The sequence below is a fragment of the Bicyclus anynana genome, chromosome Z (assembly GCF_947172395.1).
Source record: "Bicyclus anynana chromosome Z, ilBicAnyn1.1, whole genome shotgun sequence".
Lineage (NCBI taxonomy): Eukaryota > Metazoa > Arthropoda > Insecta > Lepidoptera > Nymphalidae > Bicyclus > Bicyclus anynana.
The window spans coordinates 5,304,971-5,323,466 of NC_069110.1; the positions used below are offsets into that span (position 1 = coordinate 5,304,971).

Sequence of the window (18,496 nt, forward strand, 5' to 3'; positions counted from 1 at the left end):
CACATTCTATAAAAGTTATTGTGAGTGCTCTATTTACGGACCATTTCGGCTTTGCACTACTCAAACAGGTATAATAATAGTATTACAACATTGTTCCCTGTGCACAAAGATAGAGCACATTAGACCTGTCCGTTCTGTATGAGATTTTCACAATCCATTGTAGGTACGTCCTCGAAATAGAGTCTGGGACTAAAGTGCATTGCTAATATAATTACACTTTTGCTACGAGGTAGTCCCTTAAAGTTTTTAATGGACTTTGAAAAAAGAGGACACGCTCTGTGATTCGGGATGTGTGATGTGATTGTGAGTTGAGTTTAGTTAGTAGTAAAACAACTGTTTTTTTTATTTAACGATGACTTAGTCGGATTTAATTAAACATAAAATTAATTATAAATTAACAAACTCAGCCAAAATATATTATACGCATTGTAAAACAAAAATATTGTTGAATATATAGTCAATATTTTCAACAATATTTTTGTTGTACTTAAATCTTATTCAAGAATTTCTCTGTACCAACACTCGGAAATGCATTTAATATACAAATATAAATGTTCGATTACATGTTACAATGTTCTCGATATTATACTACGAGTATATTACTGACGCTACATTGCAATCAGAAACACAGAAAGTCGTTTTAATTACACTATTTATATCTCAAGAAGGGATGCACCAATTTAGCTGAATACTGGTGAGGAGCTTAGAAACCAGGAGACGGACATAGGATACTTAGAGCGGGAGCACACGCTGCGTTGCGGCGCCGCATCGCAAAGATTTCACCGTATCAGCGAGCACACGAGCGGTGCGGCGCCGCAACGTTGTTATGTCGCAGCGGCGCCGTAGCAGTGTTGGACAGTCTGTTAATAAAGTAATGTTGTGACGCATAAACAAGTGATCGGTGCCGCTCCGACGTTACAACGCATTCACCCCTCCCCGCCTCGTCTCGGTTCTGACATGTCACAGATATTTATACGTAAAGAGCTCTGCCTCATTAAGACGCCATGGCGACGTCGCCAGCGGCGCAGGCATGGCTACTTCTGGCATCCGAAGGTCGCCAAATCGAGTGGCCAAGACGTCTCGACAGCAATCGCACTTCTTTGTTATCTACTTCGTATAAAAATAAAAAAAAAAAACAATGGATTCATCCTTTTATACAACAATCGATCGAGCGTCCAAAATGGCGGCTGAATGGCGACTGAGTGAGCGAGGTGCAGTTTACCGTGTACATTATAGTGGCAACGTCGCCAAGCCGCCAGAGTATCCAGAAGCCACGTAGCTCGACGACGCAGTGACACCGCTCTTTATGGTAGAGATAGAGTAAGTTGGAAAGAAGTGTACGTAAGTCAAAGCGAAGCCTGATCGGGTCTACCAGTGATATAATCGTAATTTAAGATACAGTCAGTTGAGACGGATCTTGAAAAGCAATTAAGTTTGTCGAGCCAAAAGCTATTGAAGACGAGTCTTTTCTTTGTGACTTCAAAAGAACGACGTTTAATCAATTTGTCAATTTTCTTATTTGCCAGAAAATCATAAAACAGTATAAGAATATCTACATTAATATTGAAAGAGACAAAAAGTGGTTAACGTAAAAATTGAAAACTATTCTATCAAAGTAAACTTGTTTTACATGCAGCCATGTTTAATATTGTCATATTGCAAATTATAATGTAAAATGTCGTTTGTCGTTTTGTGATGAAACCGAAGAAAGAATAATTATAGTGAAAATATATTCAATGTACAACCACAGCTTTGGTTAATGCGTTTCAATTAATATAATCGAAATATTGAGAAGATTAATTCCCAAATCGCATAGTGGAAATGTATTTAACCATCAAACGCAGCTAAATGTAATTGCATAATTAAAACGAGTAATGATCACGACACGATATACTTAGGAAGCGTCCATACCTGACGTAATATCTACCATCAGCTATAGAATATGACGGTTTCATCATCATCATTATCAACCCATATTCGGCTCACTGCTGAGCTCGAGTCTCCTCTCAGAATGAGAGGAATTAGTCTACACACAACTTTTAAACGGCTTACCACATAAATGAATAATACAAAAAAATAACTAGATTGAAATAGCTTCATCCGTTTGGCAGTTACGGTGCCACAGATAGACTGATTAACAGACAGACACGTCAAATGTATTACTCCCATTTTTTTGCGTCGGAGGTTAAAAAACAGAGACTTTACATTTTAGGTGTGGACTCTTCCTTAAATAGAAAAACATATTAATGACATGTTTTTGCTCTCCGTACTGAATCCGGACAAATTCTATTCATCCTTTGTGACGTTGATCAACTAGTCAGAGTTATTCGCCCAAATTCGGTCGCATTTCCATCAAGTACAAAATAATAATACCTTTTAATTAATATGAATGCACTGAGTGGCACAGTTGGCCGGCCTGGGGGTATTTTGAGGGCGTACAAAGCCCATACCTGAAATACATTTGTATGATTGAAATTACTTAATCCGTTTCCATTTATTTGATTGTAATGTTTTTGCCTGTAACAATAAATTAAAGTTACAAATGCTACACAATAAATGGCGATCAATAATAAAATTCAGAACAATAGGCTTGTTTCTCTATGACTGAGCAGTTCAGTACACTACACTCCTCTCGCAGTTCCCGGGAGTTATTCAAGTGAAGCTTTTCCAAGTTGTTAAGCCAGTATAATATTTATTCATCGATTCATTATAATAACTTACAATATTCCTTATCCATATTATTGGACGCAAAATAATAGCGCGTACACACTTTCATCTACATTTACTTAATATTATTTCCGTGGAATGTTTTATACTTGTGTTTGATTCAATAAGAGGAATTGACTCAATGAGGAGTAAATGTTAGATGTATATGGTCATGTGATACGTAGAAGTGAAAATAATATTACCAGAAGGATGATTAGAGCGTTTGACAAGACATGTGGAGTTGGCTCTACATGGTTTTTTCTTAATACCAAATTTTGACTGCATTACTAAATTTTGTCAAGTAGACAGATATTATAATACATTTTGAAGAAAAAAGCAACTTTTTTTTTAAACTAATAAAACATTATTTACAAAAATAGTATAGTACATTGGTAATTTAATACGTAATGTTTAACAAAAATCATATCGTCAAAATCTTAACTGATTATTGTATGTGGCGGCGCGAGACCAACTCTACATCAATGTTGTACCATTTGTTCATAATGAATTTATGACAATGTCAACACATTATGATTCTATTAAAATGGATACGTTACGAAATAGAACCGTTGAAAAATCTTACAGTCCAACGAAAGTCGCCAAACTCCCGTCACAAATGTTCCATTTATCTGGTTACGTAACTAAATATATCGACTTCTTTATGTAAGCTTGCACAATTTAAAACAAATTGATGTGGTTTCTAACACATAAATTGCTTTGATTTCCTGGCGCCGCGTGACAAAATTTGACCCGATGATCGCTGACGTTCTAAGATTTGGGATTGAATCACAGGTGAGGAGATCCGCAATAGAAATCAGAGTAACCGAGATTACCTAACAGTTCGCAATACAATAAATAAAAAAAATAAAAAAATAAATATAATATAATATAATGTGACTGCAGTGGGCCGATGCATGTTAGGGCCCTAATGTGTTGACCGATCCCCATAAGATAAATTGATGACATGAAAAGTCTCGTAGACAGCTGCTACACCTTTGTATTTGGAAGTCCCAACAAAAAGCTATATGATATTCTCACACTAAGAAGACGGCACGATTCCTCTCGATAAAGCCTCAATAGCTCAACGGTAAGAGCGGTCGGACTCATCACCGAGGGGTGGTGGTTCGATCCCCGCCCGTTGGTCTATTGTCGTACCCATTCCTAGCACAGTCTTTCCCGACTAGTTGGAGGAGAATGGGAATATTGGTCATATTATAAAATACATGGCAAATATTATTAAAAAAAAATCGTAATGTATTCATTCATAGTTAGTAGTTGAACACGTTGTAATTTAAAAAGAAAGCTAAAAATTAGTATGCAGACTATTTGTGACTAAAAAAAACCGTGCATCATTTTTTTTTGTAAATTCACCAACCCCTTCAAAGAAAGGGTGAAATTGATTTGTCGAATAAATAGTGTTTGAAAATGTGTAACCCGACTACGGTCAAAATATTACGTAGTTACCGCTCTTTCGGGAGCACAGGAATAAAATATAGCTCACGACACTTACAAATAACGTGACTTTCTAAGTTGTAAAAGAATTATCAAAATTGGTTTAGTAGATCCAGAAATTACCCCCTACAATACAACAAACTTTACCTCTTTATAATATTTATATACGAGTAGATGTTTCAGCTCACTGTGGCTGCATATATGTATTGGAATGCTACGTTTATTGCATTCATATATAGGTGGCTTGTTACCCGGAGTGTCAACACAGATCGTTTGGTGCTATTGAGACACTAAAGGCGTCTCCAAACAGCGCGGCAGCAAGACGCTACAATCGCAAGATACACCTATGCCGCGCGACTGGTGTAGACATCCCAGCTGGCATTCACAATTTTGGTCTTTACAATCTATTAAAATTAACATCAAATCTGTCATCTTCGTACTGTATGCTATCCATCAGTAAGCACCGGATGACATTTGTTACATAGAATCTCAACGTCAACTAGCATATATGAAAGATTAGCCTGCTGAAATGTGTTCGCGGCAATACATCGCGGCGGCTATAAAACGCGCGCGACGTGCCTCTCACGATTGCAGCGCTATGTTTGGACACGCCCTTACAATTGTCACGGGACTGTATACAGTACAATTCAATGTACTGTGCGTCCATTTTACGTGTCAGTACCCAGGAAATTGCCATCGGACTAGCGCCCTCCAAATGACCACTACATTCATATAACTGTCACGGACACTTTAAAAGTGTGTTGTGTTGTGAACGGTATTTTTCTATTGTGTTTCCCATAATCTAACACCAGCGTGTTAACACTCAACATAAGAGCTATTATTATGATAATGAATCTATACTAATATTTTAAAGGGGTTTGTGAAGTCGTAGAGTGTAATCTCTGGATCAACTTAGCCGATTTTGAAAATTAGTTTATGTTCGTATTCCCAAAGGAACGAATACAGCGGGAGGTCAGCTAGTATGCTATATAATAAAATATAATATAACGAGATAATAGAATACACAACGTTTCTAATTTCTTATTATTAAAGAATATTTGCGATATATTTAAATATCACAAATATTCCCGTTCCCCTTCAATTTGTCGGGATAGACTGTGTTAAGAGTGGGTATGACAATAGTTTGATGGGCGGGGATCGAACCACCACCTCTCAGTGATGAGATCGACGCCTTTACAGTTGAGCTATTGAGGCTTAAACATAACGTAACTTAACGCTAGCAATTTCTCCCGATGTTTGTTGACGACTCCGTATAAGATGACATCAAATATAAAAAGTATTTTTTAAGTAATGTACTTGTTACGTAACACGAGTCGGACCCAGGATCTCGATCTGAAGCCACATAGGCTAACTACTGAACCTACGAGATAGTTCACGTATCTTGAAAATTACGCAATTTTTTTTTATTCTTTACAAGTTAGCTACAATCTTACCTGATGCAATATAAGATGGAGCGGGCTTACTTGTTAGGAGGAGGGTGAAATCCACACCCCTTTCGGTTTCTACACGACATCGTACCGGAACGCTTAATCGCTTGGCGGTACGTTTTTGCGAGTAGGGTGGTAACTAACGACGGCCGAAGCCTCCCACCAGCCAGACCTGGAGCAATTAAGAAAACCACAATCGGCCCTGCTGGAGATCGAAACCAAGACCTCCGTCTTGTATATTCATCGCGCCACGGAGGCCGTAATTTTTTTTTTTTTGTAAATGTAAAGATTATTATCAAGGGAATTAATTCGCAGGATCCGCAAGCGGTGCTGCAGCAGGCGCCGATCCCAACTGCAACGGCGGCCGCACCAGTTGCTCGGGTGAGTCAGCACTTTCCTCACTGTCATTCTCACTGTCTTTACATCTCCTCTTGTTTTCAATTTTCACTTCATGCAAATCAGTTACTTTCAAATAACAAATTGTACTCTTGTGACTAACCTTCAAGGGGTGCATAATTCGTAGGGCTTTCCAACACTTTGGGTGACATGTTGGTAACATTTTCAGAACTCGTTGGCATTGGATGCGCTGGAAACTAACGGCGGTCCCGCCGATATCGCCGAAATAGAACAAATAGTCAAGGAAAAAATGGTTCGATTCATGTAAAAGCATGTAGTGTGCATGGATTTCGTTGAGAGCTTGCCGTCTGTCACAACTCGTTTGCTTTGAAAGTAGCAGTATATTATGTGCGCGTGTGATTTACCTTTTCATTGTGTAATGTATAGTGTATACGGATCAGTTTTGTACCGAGTAAAATAGGAAATTAAACGTAAACGTCTGGACAGATGTAGTCAATCTATTCCAGGAAGTCTGTTTTGCTTTGAATGTATTAGAAATATAACAAACCAAGCGCATGTGTGTGAACAAACTGAAGGGTTCCTCGGTTCGAACCCCGGCTGGGCTGATTGAGGTTTCCTTAATTGGTTCAGGTCTGGCTTGTTGCCACCCTACCGGCAAAATGTACCGCGAAGCGATTTAGCGTTCCGGTACGATGTCGTGTAGAAACCAACGTGTGTGTGGATTTTCATCCTCCTCCTAACAAGTTAGCCCGCTTCTTTCTTAGATTGAATCATTACTTACCATCAGGTGAGATTGTAATCAAGGGCTAACTAACATCTAAAGAAAAAAAAAACTGTTAACTATCATACGCTTGTCTGCACACCTTACCACTATATCTAAAGCCAAACAAACTTCCAATAATTGAAAACTATGCCGTGCGCCGACGGTGTGCATATACATATAGTTCAGATTACGTACGTTGTAGATGTAGAGTTGCAAACTCGAGAAGCGATAAATGTTTATTTTAGTGTTCAATCCGTAATAATAAAAACTTTGCCTAATTTGTTAGTAAAGTTGATCCCTGTGGAGACTTATTTTGTCACAATGATAAATGAAACAAAATTCTCATAAGTTAAAGTAACTTTTAGATTTTTCATTGACTTGGTCATTAAATATTGAAAAATAACATTTAGTAAATAATTAATTAGGTACATTCTTACCTGTACATTTTCTGAAATCCACTTTGGAACTTTCTTCTTTTACTTTAAACATAAATAGTATTTTATTAAAGGAATTATATAAAATGTCATAAGGTTGCCATTGACGATCTATTAGTCATTCTCACGTTTCTGAAACGCAAACGGCAGTACCCACGCGGCATACTATACAAGTCATATTCGCAGTGACCAACACACAATCAATTATAGTCGTCGGTGCTACAGAAACGTGAGAATAATTGATCGTTAGTGGCTAGTGTTAGTACAAGGTACGTCATACGTTGACAAACCACAAAGCTATATATTGGTGCTAGACAATATTGTCTTATCAAGCTACGTGATGTCAAGATGCAATTTATCGCTCCGATTTGGTGCGGTTTACCTGCACGGGTAGCAATTGGGTCGATCACCAGAGATTATTAACGGTGTGCTTAATCATGCGCGCCAGTGACGCTTCAGTAGTTTCTAGGAGCTGGTATCTAGAATAGTATTGCCGCAGCTTGCTTTCGGAACATTTGCTTTATTTTTTTTTTAATAAATTCCAAGGTAGCTGTGATATCATCATTAACAACCCATATTGGGCTCACTGTTGATCACGAGTCTCCTCTCATAAATGAGAGGGGTTACGCCTTGGTCCATCACGCTGGTCAAATGCGGATTGGCAAAAGTCACACGCGTAGAGAATTAAGAAAATTCTCAGGTTTGCAGATTACCCTACGATGTATATCCTTCATTGAAACGTGATATTTAATTTCTTAAATTGCACATAACTGAATAATTGGAGGTGCATACCCCGCACCGGATTCGAACCTACGCCCTCCGAACCGAAGATAGAAGTCATATCCACTAGGCTATCATGTCTCTTGACTGCGATATCACCTGATGTAGTGACGATGCAGTCTAAGATGAAAGCGGGCTATGGTCTGGCATGTTCGTTGATAACACTCCAATGACATGCGGGCGACAGGGGGAAAGACTGCGCGGGTGTGTAATCGTACGTGCGGGGAAGTGAAGTGCATCAGTCGTAGGTTTTTCATTCATCGCTACACGCCCCCCGGCCCGCGCGAAACATCGGGAGTGTAACAAACGAAGTTGCCAAGCTATAACTTGGAAGATTGTACAAGTTTATTTTACCCACACCTCTGACGGTTTCGAAGCGGAATCGTACCGAAACGCTAAACCGTTTGGCGGTACGCCTTTGCTTAAGAAGATTAACGTAATTGGAATAGTTTATTGCTTTATTTGATGCAACGCAAACCCCGTCCGTGTTTTGAAACGCTGATACTCTTACCTCGAGCGAACAAAGCAAAACAATAACGTGAACATTTTAATTCACATAATAGTGGTGAAGCGAAACAATATTGGATTTCCACCAGCGTTTTCTCGCTCCTTTATGAAATATTACCCATTTTTCAACATTGCAGGGTCTTAAGGATAATTGCTTCTTCATGTTTCCGGAGTCATAGAGAAAAGACGTCCGTAGGAAAAATTTTCATTTTATTGGCTCCGACTCTTTGACTTTCACATGGCAACTACATAGACATTGCCTGCCTAACGAGTAGGGACTTTTCTCTTAGAAGAGGAGCTTGTTGATTCAAAAAGTAAAATACACATATTTTACTATTGACCACTACTAGTAAATGTAATATTGTGTTTGAAGATGGCCGAATAATGGATAATGGAAACTCTTAACAGATAGTAGAAAATTGGAATTATAAACGAAATATGTATATCGCGAGTTGCTTGCTTTAAACATTTCAGGCATAACTATTATTTGTTTACCATTATATTCACTATTATTAACTAGCGGACGCCCGCGACTTCGTCCGCGTGAAATTAGTTTTTCACATATCTCTCGCGAACCATGGATTTTCCGGGGTAGCCTATGTGTTGATGTTGTCAGAGTAATGTCTATTTTCAGAGTAAGTAAAATCTATTTTCATTCCAAATTTCAGCCAAATCGGTTCTGTAGTTGCGACGTTAAAGAGTAACAAACATCCATATAGACATATTACGATGTTTGTTTGGCTTTTGGTTTGAAGTTTTTTAGGCACCTACCTGCTCATAATATATATGTCTTTAATATACTAAATTTTATTTAAACAATTTTTATCCAATAGGTACATACGAGTAAAAGTAGTTTCTAATTCGAATCTTTGACTAAGAGAAGCGTAAGCATGTAGTTACATTCGTTAGTTGTACTTATAAAGAAATATCTTTCAATAGCAGTAATTTAGCAATCCAGCTTGCTTTTACTTCTGCTTTGTTGGTAGTTCGTGTTTTTATGTGTGTGTTTGTGTCTAAGTGAGTGCGTGTGTGTGTATTATGTTGACGTGACTATGCGTTTGGGTTTTGTGTCTTATGCTCCTTATGGTATTTTATGCATGTCTATAAGATGCTTTTGTAGTTTAGTGTTTTCTTTTCAGCTTGAATATACGATAAATTAGATTTTTTTTTAGTTAATTATTTCGAGAATAAATAACATGAAAATGCGTCTGACAACGTTTCCTAGTAGTCGCTTTGTAAATTATAACTTATGTAAATTACAAAGTGGAGGAGCGGAAGTAATATTAAAAATGAAAGCAATAAAGAAGTATTTCTAGGAATTCAGTGAGAAAAGAGCCTTGGTAATATTAACAAGTTCTTTTGAACATATTATTACAATATTAACGATTTCTTTATAAGGAATTCTTCAAAGAGATTATTGAGAAACCTCACAAGATAAAATGAGTTTTCTAAGCTTACTGGTCTATATGCTCGTAGTATCTCTCTGCTTATTATAGTTTGGGAGCTGCTTATTATTCTAAGTCTTATTTTATGCGCAACCAGACTCTTGCTAACCTGAAAATTATGGTATATACTGACACAAAAGCACGAGAAAAAGATGATATAACTCAGCACCATGACTTTACCCACGTAGATCCTGTTATCGAGGGAGTATCAGGATGAAAATTATTCTAAAGAGTATTCTAGACAAACAGACAGTAAGACAGAATATCTATCTCTTTGATTAAGTACATCAATATCCGTTTAGCCGTTCTGGAGTTGTAAATGATGTAATTTACCGACTTTGGTTAATACATCCGTGTATAGATAACATAAAATTAAAGTTGTACAGAATTGTAAAAAATATTTAAATACAATTTTCGTCTCTAAAGTTGTGTGATTTTGTCTATACGTACGAATAAAAGCGTTAGCTTTTAGCGATCTCTGTTCTGTGCGTATGATCATCAATATGATCATTATTGAATAATGTTCGCCGATTTCTTGCAACTAAGCGCATTTATTTAGGTACGACAACATAACGCAGTAAGCGTTGGTAGATTAACCATTGAAGCGTAAATGCTCAAACCTTCCGGAAAGATTTTGAGTGCGCAGAAATCATGTACTTTATAAATTTCAATGAAGAGAGCATGTGGCTAAAAATTAGCAATGAAAGGCGTTGCTAAATTTTACGGAACAAGAAGATGACCAACCTGATATAACACTCCTATAACAGAACAATACTTCCCGGTAAGCAACACGTTTTGTCTGCTGTGTATAGAGAATAAATCTCTCGTGCTTTTGTGTTAAAAATATAAACGCGTTAATTGCGTTTCTTCAGCGATTTACCTATATTTATATGGCATTTTTAGATTGTTTCAACAGCAGGGGTAAAACTTGTGTTCCTCAGCTAACTTGTTTTGGCACAGCGTGAATTGATAGTAGAAAATATTCTCATAAGTAAAACAGTTTAAATATACTCAATAAAACAGTTTAAAAGTTTTATATTATAGTAAATATTAGGTAGTACGTTCTTGCTTGTATATTTTCATAAAATATAATACTCGCGAACCCGGTCAAGCTTTGCTTTGACTTGCACACTTTGATGTGCACTTCTTCCCTATCCCTACTCTAACACTACCCTACTCTACCCTACCCCTTGATTCTTAAACTTTGTATGGGAAATAGAAAAGGGTTGTTTTATTCTAATTTCTCTCACCTTTTAAACCTTTTCTATACCTCCACGAATATTTTAAGACCAAGATAAGATAAATCTGTTAGCCGTTCTCTAGTTTTAGCGAGACTAACGAACAGCAATTCATTTTTATGTTCATGTAATATATAGGAGCAACACGGTGGAGGCGCGGTAGGTGCGGCGCGTGGCGCCGACGGTGCTGACGCTGAGGAGGAAGAGGCCGCCGCAGTCGCCGACGGTGTGGAGGCCACTCTGAAGAAGCGGGAGTACGTTCTGAGGGAACTGTACGAGACGGAGGAGGTTTACGTTTCGGACCTCCGCCTTGTCTGCGAGGGCTACATGAAATACATGATGGTATGATAATTTTTTTACGTAACTCTATGTGTCATTATATATACAGGATGTTGCGGAGTATTCCCCATAACTTCAAAGTATTAACGAGACCATTTATAGGAACCCTAAGGAAGTTATCACAGAACACATCTGCTTCTAGTTATGTTACTGATCGCGGATAAACCCAAAAGAGAAAAAAAAAACTTATAGGAACCCAACTGTAATGTAAATGAAAAATATGATAGCGGTCATTAAAGAAACATTATCAACCAATCAGCAGCGTGGTGGATATACGTTTCATATCCTATGAGAAGAGAGGCCTGTGTGGATCACTTAAATAGGCTGATAACGTTGGTCTATTTCATTATGTTACCACATTCTATAGTGACATTCTTGCATATAAAAAGTTTGCTCTTTACTCTTGAGGGGCTCCTTTCGAGTATGTACTATGTACTCGTATGTATGTATGAGGTATTCGATACGCTCTACATTTTACTCGACAGAAGAAATAGTTATGTTTTTCAAACGTGCGGGTTTCATCACACGAAGTTTTAAAAAGTGAGAATGACGTAAGTTTCGTTATTTTCCGTATTTCCCATTACTGTTTACGAAGTATTTTTTTCTGGATAAATACGGGGAGTTTTTTAATATACATAGAGATAAATAAACAAACTAGATTGAAATGTACTATGTATTTAAATTAACTAAAAGCTAGTAAAATTAACTGAAAGCTGGCTTTTGATTTGAGTGCAGTTAAATTGGAAACGGTAGTGTGTTATCTAAATGGAAACACCAGGCAAACATTGTCTGTACTGTTTCATTTTGATTGATGTTTTAGAACTCTATGAATACGGTGTGGAAACAAGTAATTGGATGTTATATGTTAACTGCCTAGTAATACCATTACCAGTAGGTTGGGCTATGGGTAAATATTAGGTTTTTTTTTTTTTTTTTTCAAAATATTCTGATTAGATATCAGCCCTGAGCTAAGAAGTCGGTGGTGTTGAATACCCGAGCGTCCCGCAGCATATAAAACTGTAGATCTCAGTCATCATTGACATCTGAAAGTGATCGTTCTATAGTTGAGTATTATCAATCTGACGGACTTACAACTCAATGATCCTGGGTTCAATCCCCGGCTAGGCCGAAGGAATTGGTCCAGATCAGGCTGGTAGGAGGCTTCGTGGCTAGTTACCACCCTACCGGCAAAGACATACTTAGCGATTTAATGTTCCGGTACGATGTCGTCTTAAAAGCGAAAGGGGTGTGGATTTTCATTCTACTCCTAAGAAGTTGGCTTCCATTAGATCGCATCATCACTTACCATCAGTTGAGATTGTAGTTAAGGGCTAACTTGTAAAGAATAAAAAAAAATCTAAACTCACTAACCCGGGCAGCGTCAAGCTCTCACTACCCTTCTCCTTGTCATAGGTCAGAGCCCATCAACAAACATTATGATGTTTATTAATTTACTAGATGTTTGTAATAACCTGCGTGACTCATGTTCAGGAACCCAACTCTGAGCCACCAGTCCCTGAGGCTCTCCGAGATCGTCGTCTGCGGATGATCTTTGGCAACATCGAAGCCATCTACGAGTGGCATCGCGAGTAAGTATATAAAGTTACTTGATTCAAATAAAACTGTATGCGTTTTTTTATTTTCTCTTACAAATTTGTAAACAAACCTCAAAAGTATTTGTAAAACATATCATTTTGAAGATAAACTTTCTTTGACATCGTATGACTGAATTAAAGAGATTTTAATTTAGCGCAAACACGGCGTACTCAAAGACAATTTTTGAGATGTTTTCATATGAGATTGCACTCGAAAGACGCGACACTTTTCGTTTGAATATGATGTTGTTTTAGGGTTAATTAAAGAACACATAGTGCAAAGAAAAATCATTAAGAAAATGCAATGTAAAACGTGTTCATATTTGCGTAAATTATTTTAACATATAAGTATTTTATATTGTATATATTTTTTTTTGTTTATAGTTATTGCACAGCGAAATACGTACTTGCTATGCGATCTTGCATATTGTTGTACGCTAGTTTGATGAATGAATATTGTTTGCTAGCGATTTGTCCATAACAAAAAAATAAAACATACCGGTCAACTTGAGACCCACCTCCTTTGAAGTCGGTTAAAAATGGCGTACGATGTACGATGAGTGATCGTTTTGTGCAGCAAATTCGTTCGCGAGTTGGAGGGATGTATCGAAGCGCCGGAGAAGCTCGGCCCGCTGTTCCGCGGCTTCCTCGAGAGGAAGATCAACATGTACGAGATCTACTGCCGCAACAAGCCCGTGTCCGAGTACATCGTGTCCGAACACGAGAACTACTTTCACGAGTTGCGTCACAAGCTCGGACACAAGTTGCAGGTAATTTATATTAATTTCAGTGAGGTTTTATTCTCCTCCCTTTTAAAGTTTAAAGAGATGTCCCACTCTCCATATCATGGTTGCCCCAGACAAAAAAGTGTGTGTCAGCATAGGTGTATGTCGCCCCTTAGAATACGTGATGTATGTCTCTAAAACACTACGCCTGAAAAGTGAAAGGTGCGCGACCGAGGAGCAGCAGGCCGTGGCGTTCGCGCCCGCCAACTGCGTGCACATGCGTGCGTAGAATAGGTTGCCCACAAAAATTCATCGAATTTTACTGCCCATTTTTTTTCATACTGGGTTCTATATATAAAAAATGTATTCTTAAGGAGTAAACTCCATTAAACTCCAAAAAAGTTAATGTGTCATAATGAAACTCTTACCATTGGGTTGATTGCAATGCCCTGATTAATTATTGCGTATTGAGTGTCATCTCACATAATACCTATGTCTTCTACATAAAAAAATAAAAAAAATTAAAATTATTTTAAAACCCCGCTATTTTCGAGATTTCTGTTTATATCTATCAACAAAGAAACTTAAAGGTAATTTAAGCACATTTTTGGGTCTCTTGGTTATTTTGTTATTTCACCTGGGGCAATTTTGGGATATCTCATGTACTAAATATTTTTATTTATCTTATAAATAATATTATAAAGCCGAAGAGTTTGTTTGTTTAAACACACTAATCTCAGAAACTACAGGTCCGATTTGAAAAAGTCAAATTCAAATTCACACTTTTTTGACGTGTACGTGACATACCTAAATCGATGAACGCGTTCGGCTTGTGACTCGTCTATCTCGATTCCACTCCATCGAATTATTTCAATATTTTCTTATGACGATATTACGTAAATTATGGTCCGTAATCCAACTTTACAGATAACCTTTTTTTTTTATTTTAGTTCTTTTATAGAAATAGTTGACGGATGCAAATAGTCAATCTGTTGCTAAAATGTAAACCAGCACTAAAATGCAATACTGGGAACGGCATTCAAAGAACGCGTCCAACTATGTGCTCAGTTCGTCAACCTAAGATATTTATAGGTGTTAAGCCTGTAAATATCAAAGTACCTGTAATACCTGTAGTATAGTAAAGTACCTGTGATTTGACCGAAAACCCATACCCTTCTAGCCCAAAACCCAGTTATCTTGGCTGCTTATCCCCAGAAGAGCTCTGTTACAAACTCACTCAGAGGCACTCTTTTGTATGAGTGCCTCTTCTAATAAAGCTTTCCTGTGGTTATGGCATTTTGAACCTTATAGGCTGTATCTCTAAATATTAATCAAATCGTGACTGGTACACCCCCGTGCCTCGTAGAGCATGTAAAGCCGTCGGTCCTGTGCCTGTTCTCTCAACGGTCGTGTCGGTCTGCCATCCAATTGACAATGGCAGTGAGGGAATAGAGAGTGCACCTATTCTTCTTTTTCTTTTCTTTCACATGGTTAATCTCAAAATGATAATTAAAATATGGTTTACAAAAAAAAACAACACTATAAGAAAAACTCTCTTGATTAATTACTTCATTACAATAATTGTTTTTTCACCAATTTCAGCTCGGTGACCTGTTGATCAAGCCGATTCAGCGCATCCAGAAATACCACTTGCTCGTGAAGAAAGTGCTGACTTACTCCGAGAACGCCAACGCACCTGCGCACGTGCTCGCTGCCCTGCGTGACGCCGTGCAGTGCACTTCCACCATCCCAAAGAACGCTAACAACATGATGGAAGTCGGCCGCCTGAAAGGCTTCACGGTAAGATTTATGAACTGATATAGCCTCAATAAACCTAAGTGTTGACAATATTTAAAAAAAAATTAACTAAATGTTGTCAACATTATTGAAAAATTAAATTGTATTTTAAAAATATTTGCGTTTGCTCTTGCGAAACTTTTATTTATTTATTTATTATTAAACATGCAATACTGGCACGGCATTGTCATACTATGTTTAGGGATGTTAAGCGAAACATTTATTTTTTTTTCTATCTAAATTGTCTCTGAAATTGTATGGCGAATTATTACCGGGCCCGGTGTGATATTAATCTCACTCACAGCGTGTAACGTTAATACTGCGATGCGACGGTATATTATGTAAATTAGAAGTTCAACCTGCAACTGCCAGTCAAAGGCAGTCTGTTAATTAAACGTTCGTAGCGGCTAGTTCTCAACTTTCTTGAGTCATATTACAATTTGTAGTATTCGCTGCGGAACTGTTCTCTTCAACTCTATCTACATTTTAATTACTTTATGTAAAACTAATTATATCAACGCAGTGGATTATGTTTGCCAAGTGGCGGATATGAGAATCTGCATAGCGCACTTAATTGCACTTCATTTGCTACAACTTTTGACATTTCTCTATTATGTTATGATATGACATGACATGATTCTGATCTAGCTCTAATTAAGAGTATGATTTCCTATTGTGTGTTATACTTTTTTTTTCTGATATTTATCAGGCACTAGTTAATTCCTTCTTAAATATATATCTTAGATGACATGACATTGATCCAGCGCTGAACAAGAGCAATGATTTCTGACTGTTTGTGGTAATTATTACTATCGGACATTAATTAGTTCCCTCTTTTAGAAAGTCTTAGATGATATGATTGATTGACAATGATTTCTGACTGTTAGTCAAAGATTATTATTAGGCAGTACTTTGCCCCTCTTACAGAAATGTTTTAGATTACATGACACTGATCCAGCGCTGATTAAGAGCTATGATTTCTGTTTGTTAATGATTATTATCTGGCACAAGTTTGTCCCCTCTTACAGAGATATCTTAGATGACATGATTGATCCAACGCTGATTGAAATCATTAATTTCTGGCTGTTTATAAACAATAAAATATTATTATAATCTAGCGTTTAGCTCTCTCAACATTACCACTTTATCTAAAGCCAAACAGAATATATTAAACGGAAAAAAGAGTACTTTCCAGAATAGATTGAGCTTCCATAAGATTAAATATTCACAGTACTCACAAAAGAAATCTATTAATACTATTTTGTTAAGTACAAGTTTTCCACTCATTGGGTGATGGACCTTTTGAGAATTGAATGATGTAATTTTAAATAGAATAATCAGTGAGTAAATTAAAGAACAATAGCATATTATGACGAATATAGCATTTGTTTTGATATATTAATTCACTTAATCAGAATCGCGAATTTAAACAAACTGTTAAGCATCATCCAAGTTCGAAAAGAACAATGCAATGCTGTGTGAACCATTTCAAGCTATTTTTGACTGTATAATTATTAAACCTTAAACAATTCTTATACATTTGTAATTTTGCACGCGTTACTGAGTAGCTGTTCCTGAGAGAATAAACTCATAACTGTTAAACCATTTAGAGCTCACCTAAATATTATACGAAACTCATGATCTTGGCCAAAAAATAATTTAAAGCCAACAATTTACAAGTTTTAAATAATAAATATTATATTTACCTAATCCATTTTTATACAAAAAAAATCAGTACACTAGTAGAAAGCTACAGTATGAGCAAGTAACATGGGCTTTATTTTATCTCTGTATTCCCACGGGCCGGAAACTATGCAGCTGAAATCGCGGGAATTCTATCTGCTTTTTCTTTAGACTATTCTTGAAATACATGCATTGCGAATTTACGTCTTGCGTCTATAAATAGACACTTATGTTATAGTTAATTAATAGATTACACAAGCTATAAACGCGCTAGATAGATAATAAAATGTAGAAAAGACTTGGCGTTGGAAAAGTTAGCAACATAAGTTGATGGTTAATATTGCACGTTGCTTACGTTGCACGTATTTATTGCAGGGCAATATTCAGGCACAGGGACAGTTTATGTTTCAAGAGCCGCTGGTCGTGTCTGATGCCAACTGCTCCAGTGACAAGGGGAAAGAGCTCCACGTGTTCCTGTTCCAACAGTGCGTGATCTTTGCCGAGGCTGTCGGCAAAAAGACTCAATTTACCAGCCCGACCTACAACTATAAGGCCCACGTACTGGTATGTTTGATTTTGTTGGACATTTTAATCAGCTTCTTTCAGCGTGTATTTTCCATGTGGAACAAGGCACTACAATACTAGTTTTTAAAGAGAGTCCCGAAGGGACGTTGGTTCTCTTTCTGTATTACTATAGGCTTCATAATAGAATAAAAGCTGCTTGAGCTCATACCTCTGCCATCTTTCTCTGGTCGCACCTTACGGTGTGGACACAGATTTCATCCTCACCACCTGGATGCTGGTTCCGTAATCCATTTAACGGAGACTACGCATTATGTGGAACCAGCTTCCATCTACAGTATTTGTTCTCACATAGCTACATTTTGGGGTTATTCAAAGGAAGGGTTACCAAATTCCAAATAATGCCGGCAACGCACTGGTGTCATGTAACATATCTGGTTTTGCATTGAAAATGTGGAATTAAATTAAAAAATAGATTATTTTCAGCAGTCGGGTCGGCTCAACATGCTCTTATTTGGGGCACAAGAATCAAATTACTTCAGAAAGACAAAATCCTCATAGACTTTTTTAGATAAGTAGTACCGGATTCCTATTGGCTAAAAACTCCTTCGGCCCTCAAGGTGTTTTTACGCTTGGTTGGTTGACCAGGCCAGTTGAAGCTCACCGCCCTGTTTCACCCTGCTCTACCCTTTTCGTCCTTGTATT

The 18,496-nt window shown here is 37.3% G+C and overlaps 1 protein-coding gene across 4 annotated transcripts in view; it reads left to right on the plus strand.

Annotated features, from left to right (window-relative positions):
• The window catches only part of LOC112042907 (kalirin), a 172,062-nt gene that overhangs the window by 131,986 nt on the left and 21,580 nt on the right, over positions 1-18,496 (plus strand). For 3 of the 4 annotated variants that reach the window (XM_024078110.2, XM_052890745.1, XM_052890746.1), the window contains exons 34-40: positions 5,922-5,987; positions 6,172-6,255; positions 11,269-11,472; positions 12,961-13,058; positions 13,642-13,834; positions 15,392-15,589; positions 17,645-17,833. In XM_024078110.2, coding sequence (XP_023933878.2) covers positions 5,922-5,987; positions 6,172-6,255; positions 11,269-11,472; positions 12,961-13,058; positions 13,642-13,834; positions 15,392-15,589; positions 17,645-17,833 — 1,032 coding nt within the window. The remainder of the gene's footprint in view (positions 1-5,921; positions 5,988-6,171; positions 6,256-11,268; positions 11,473-12,960; positions 13,059-13,641; positions 13,835-15,391; positions 15,590-17,644; positions 17,834-18,496) is intronic. The other variant, XM_052890747.1, reaches the window with a different exon arrangement.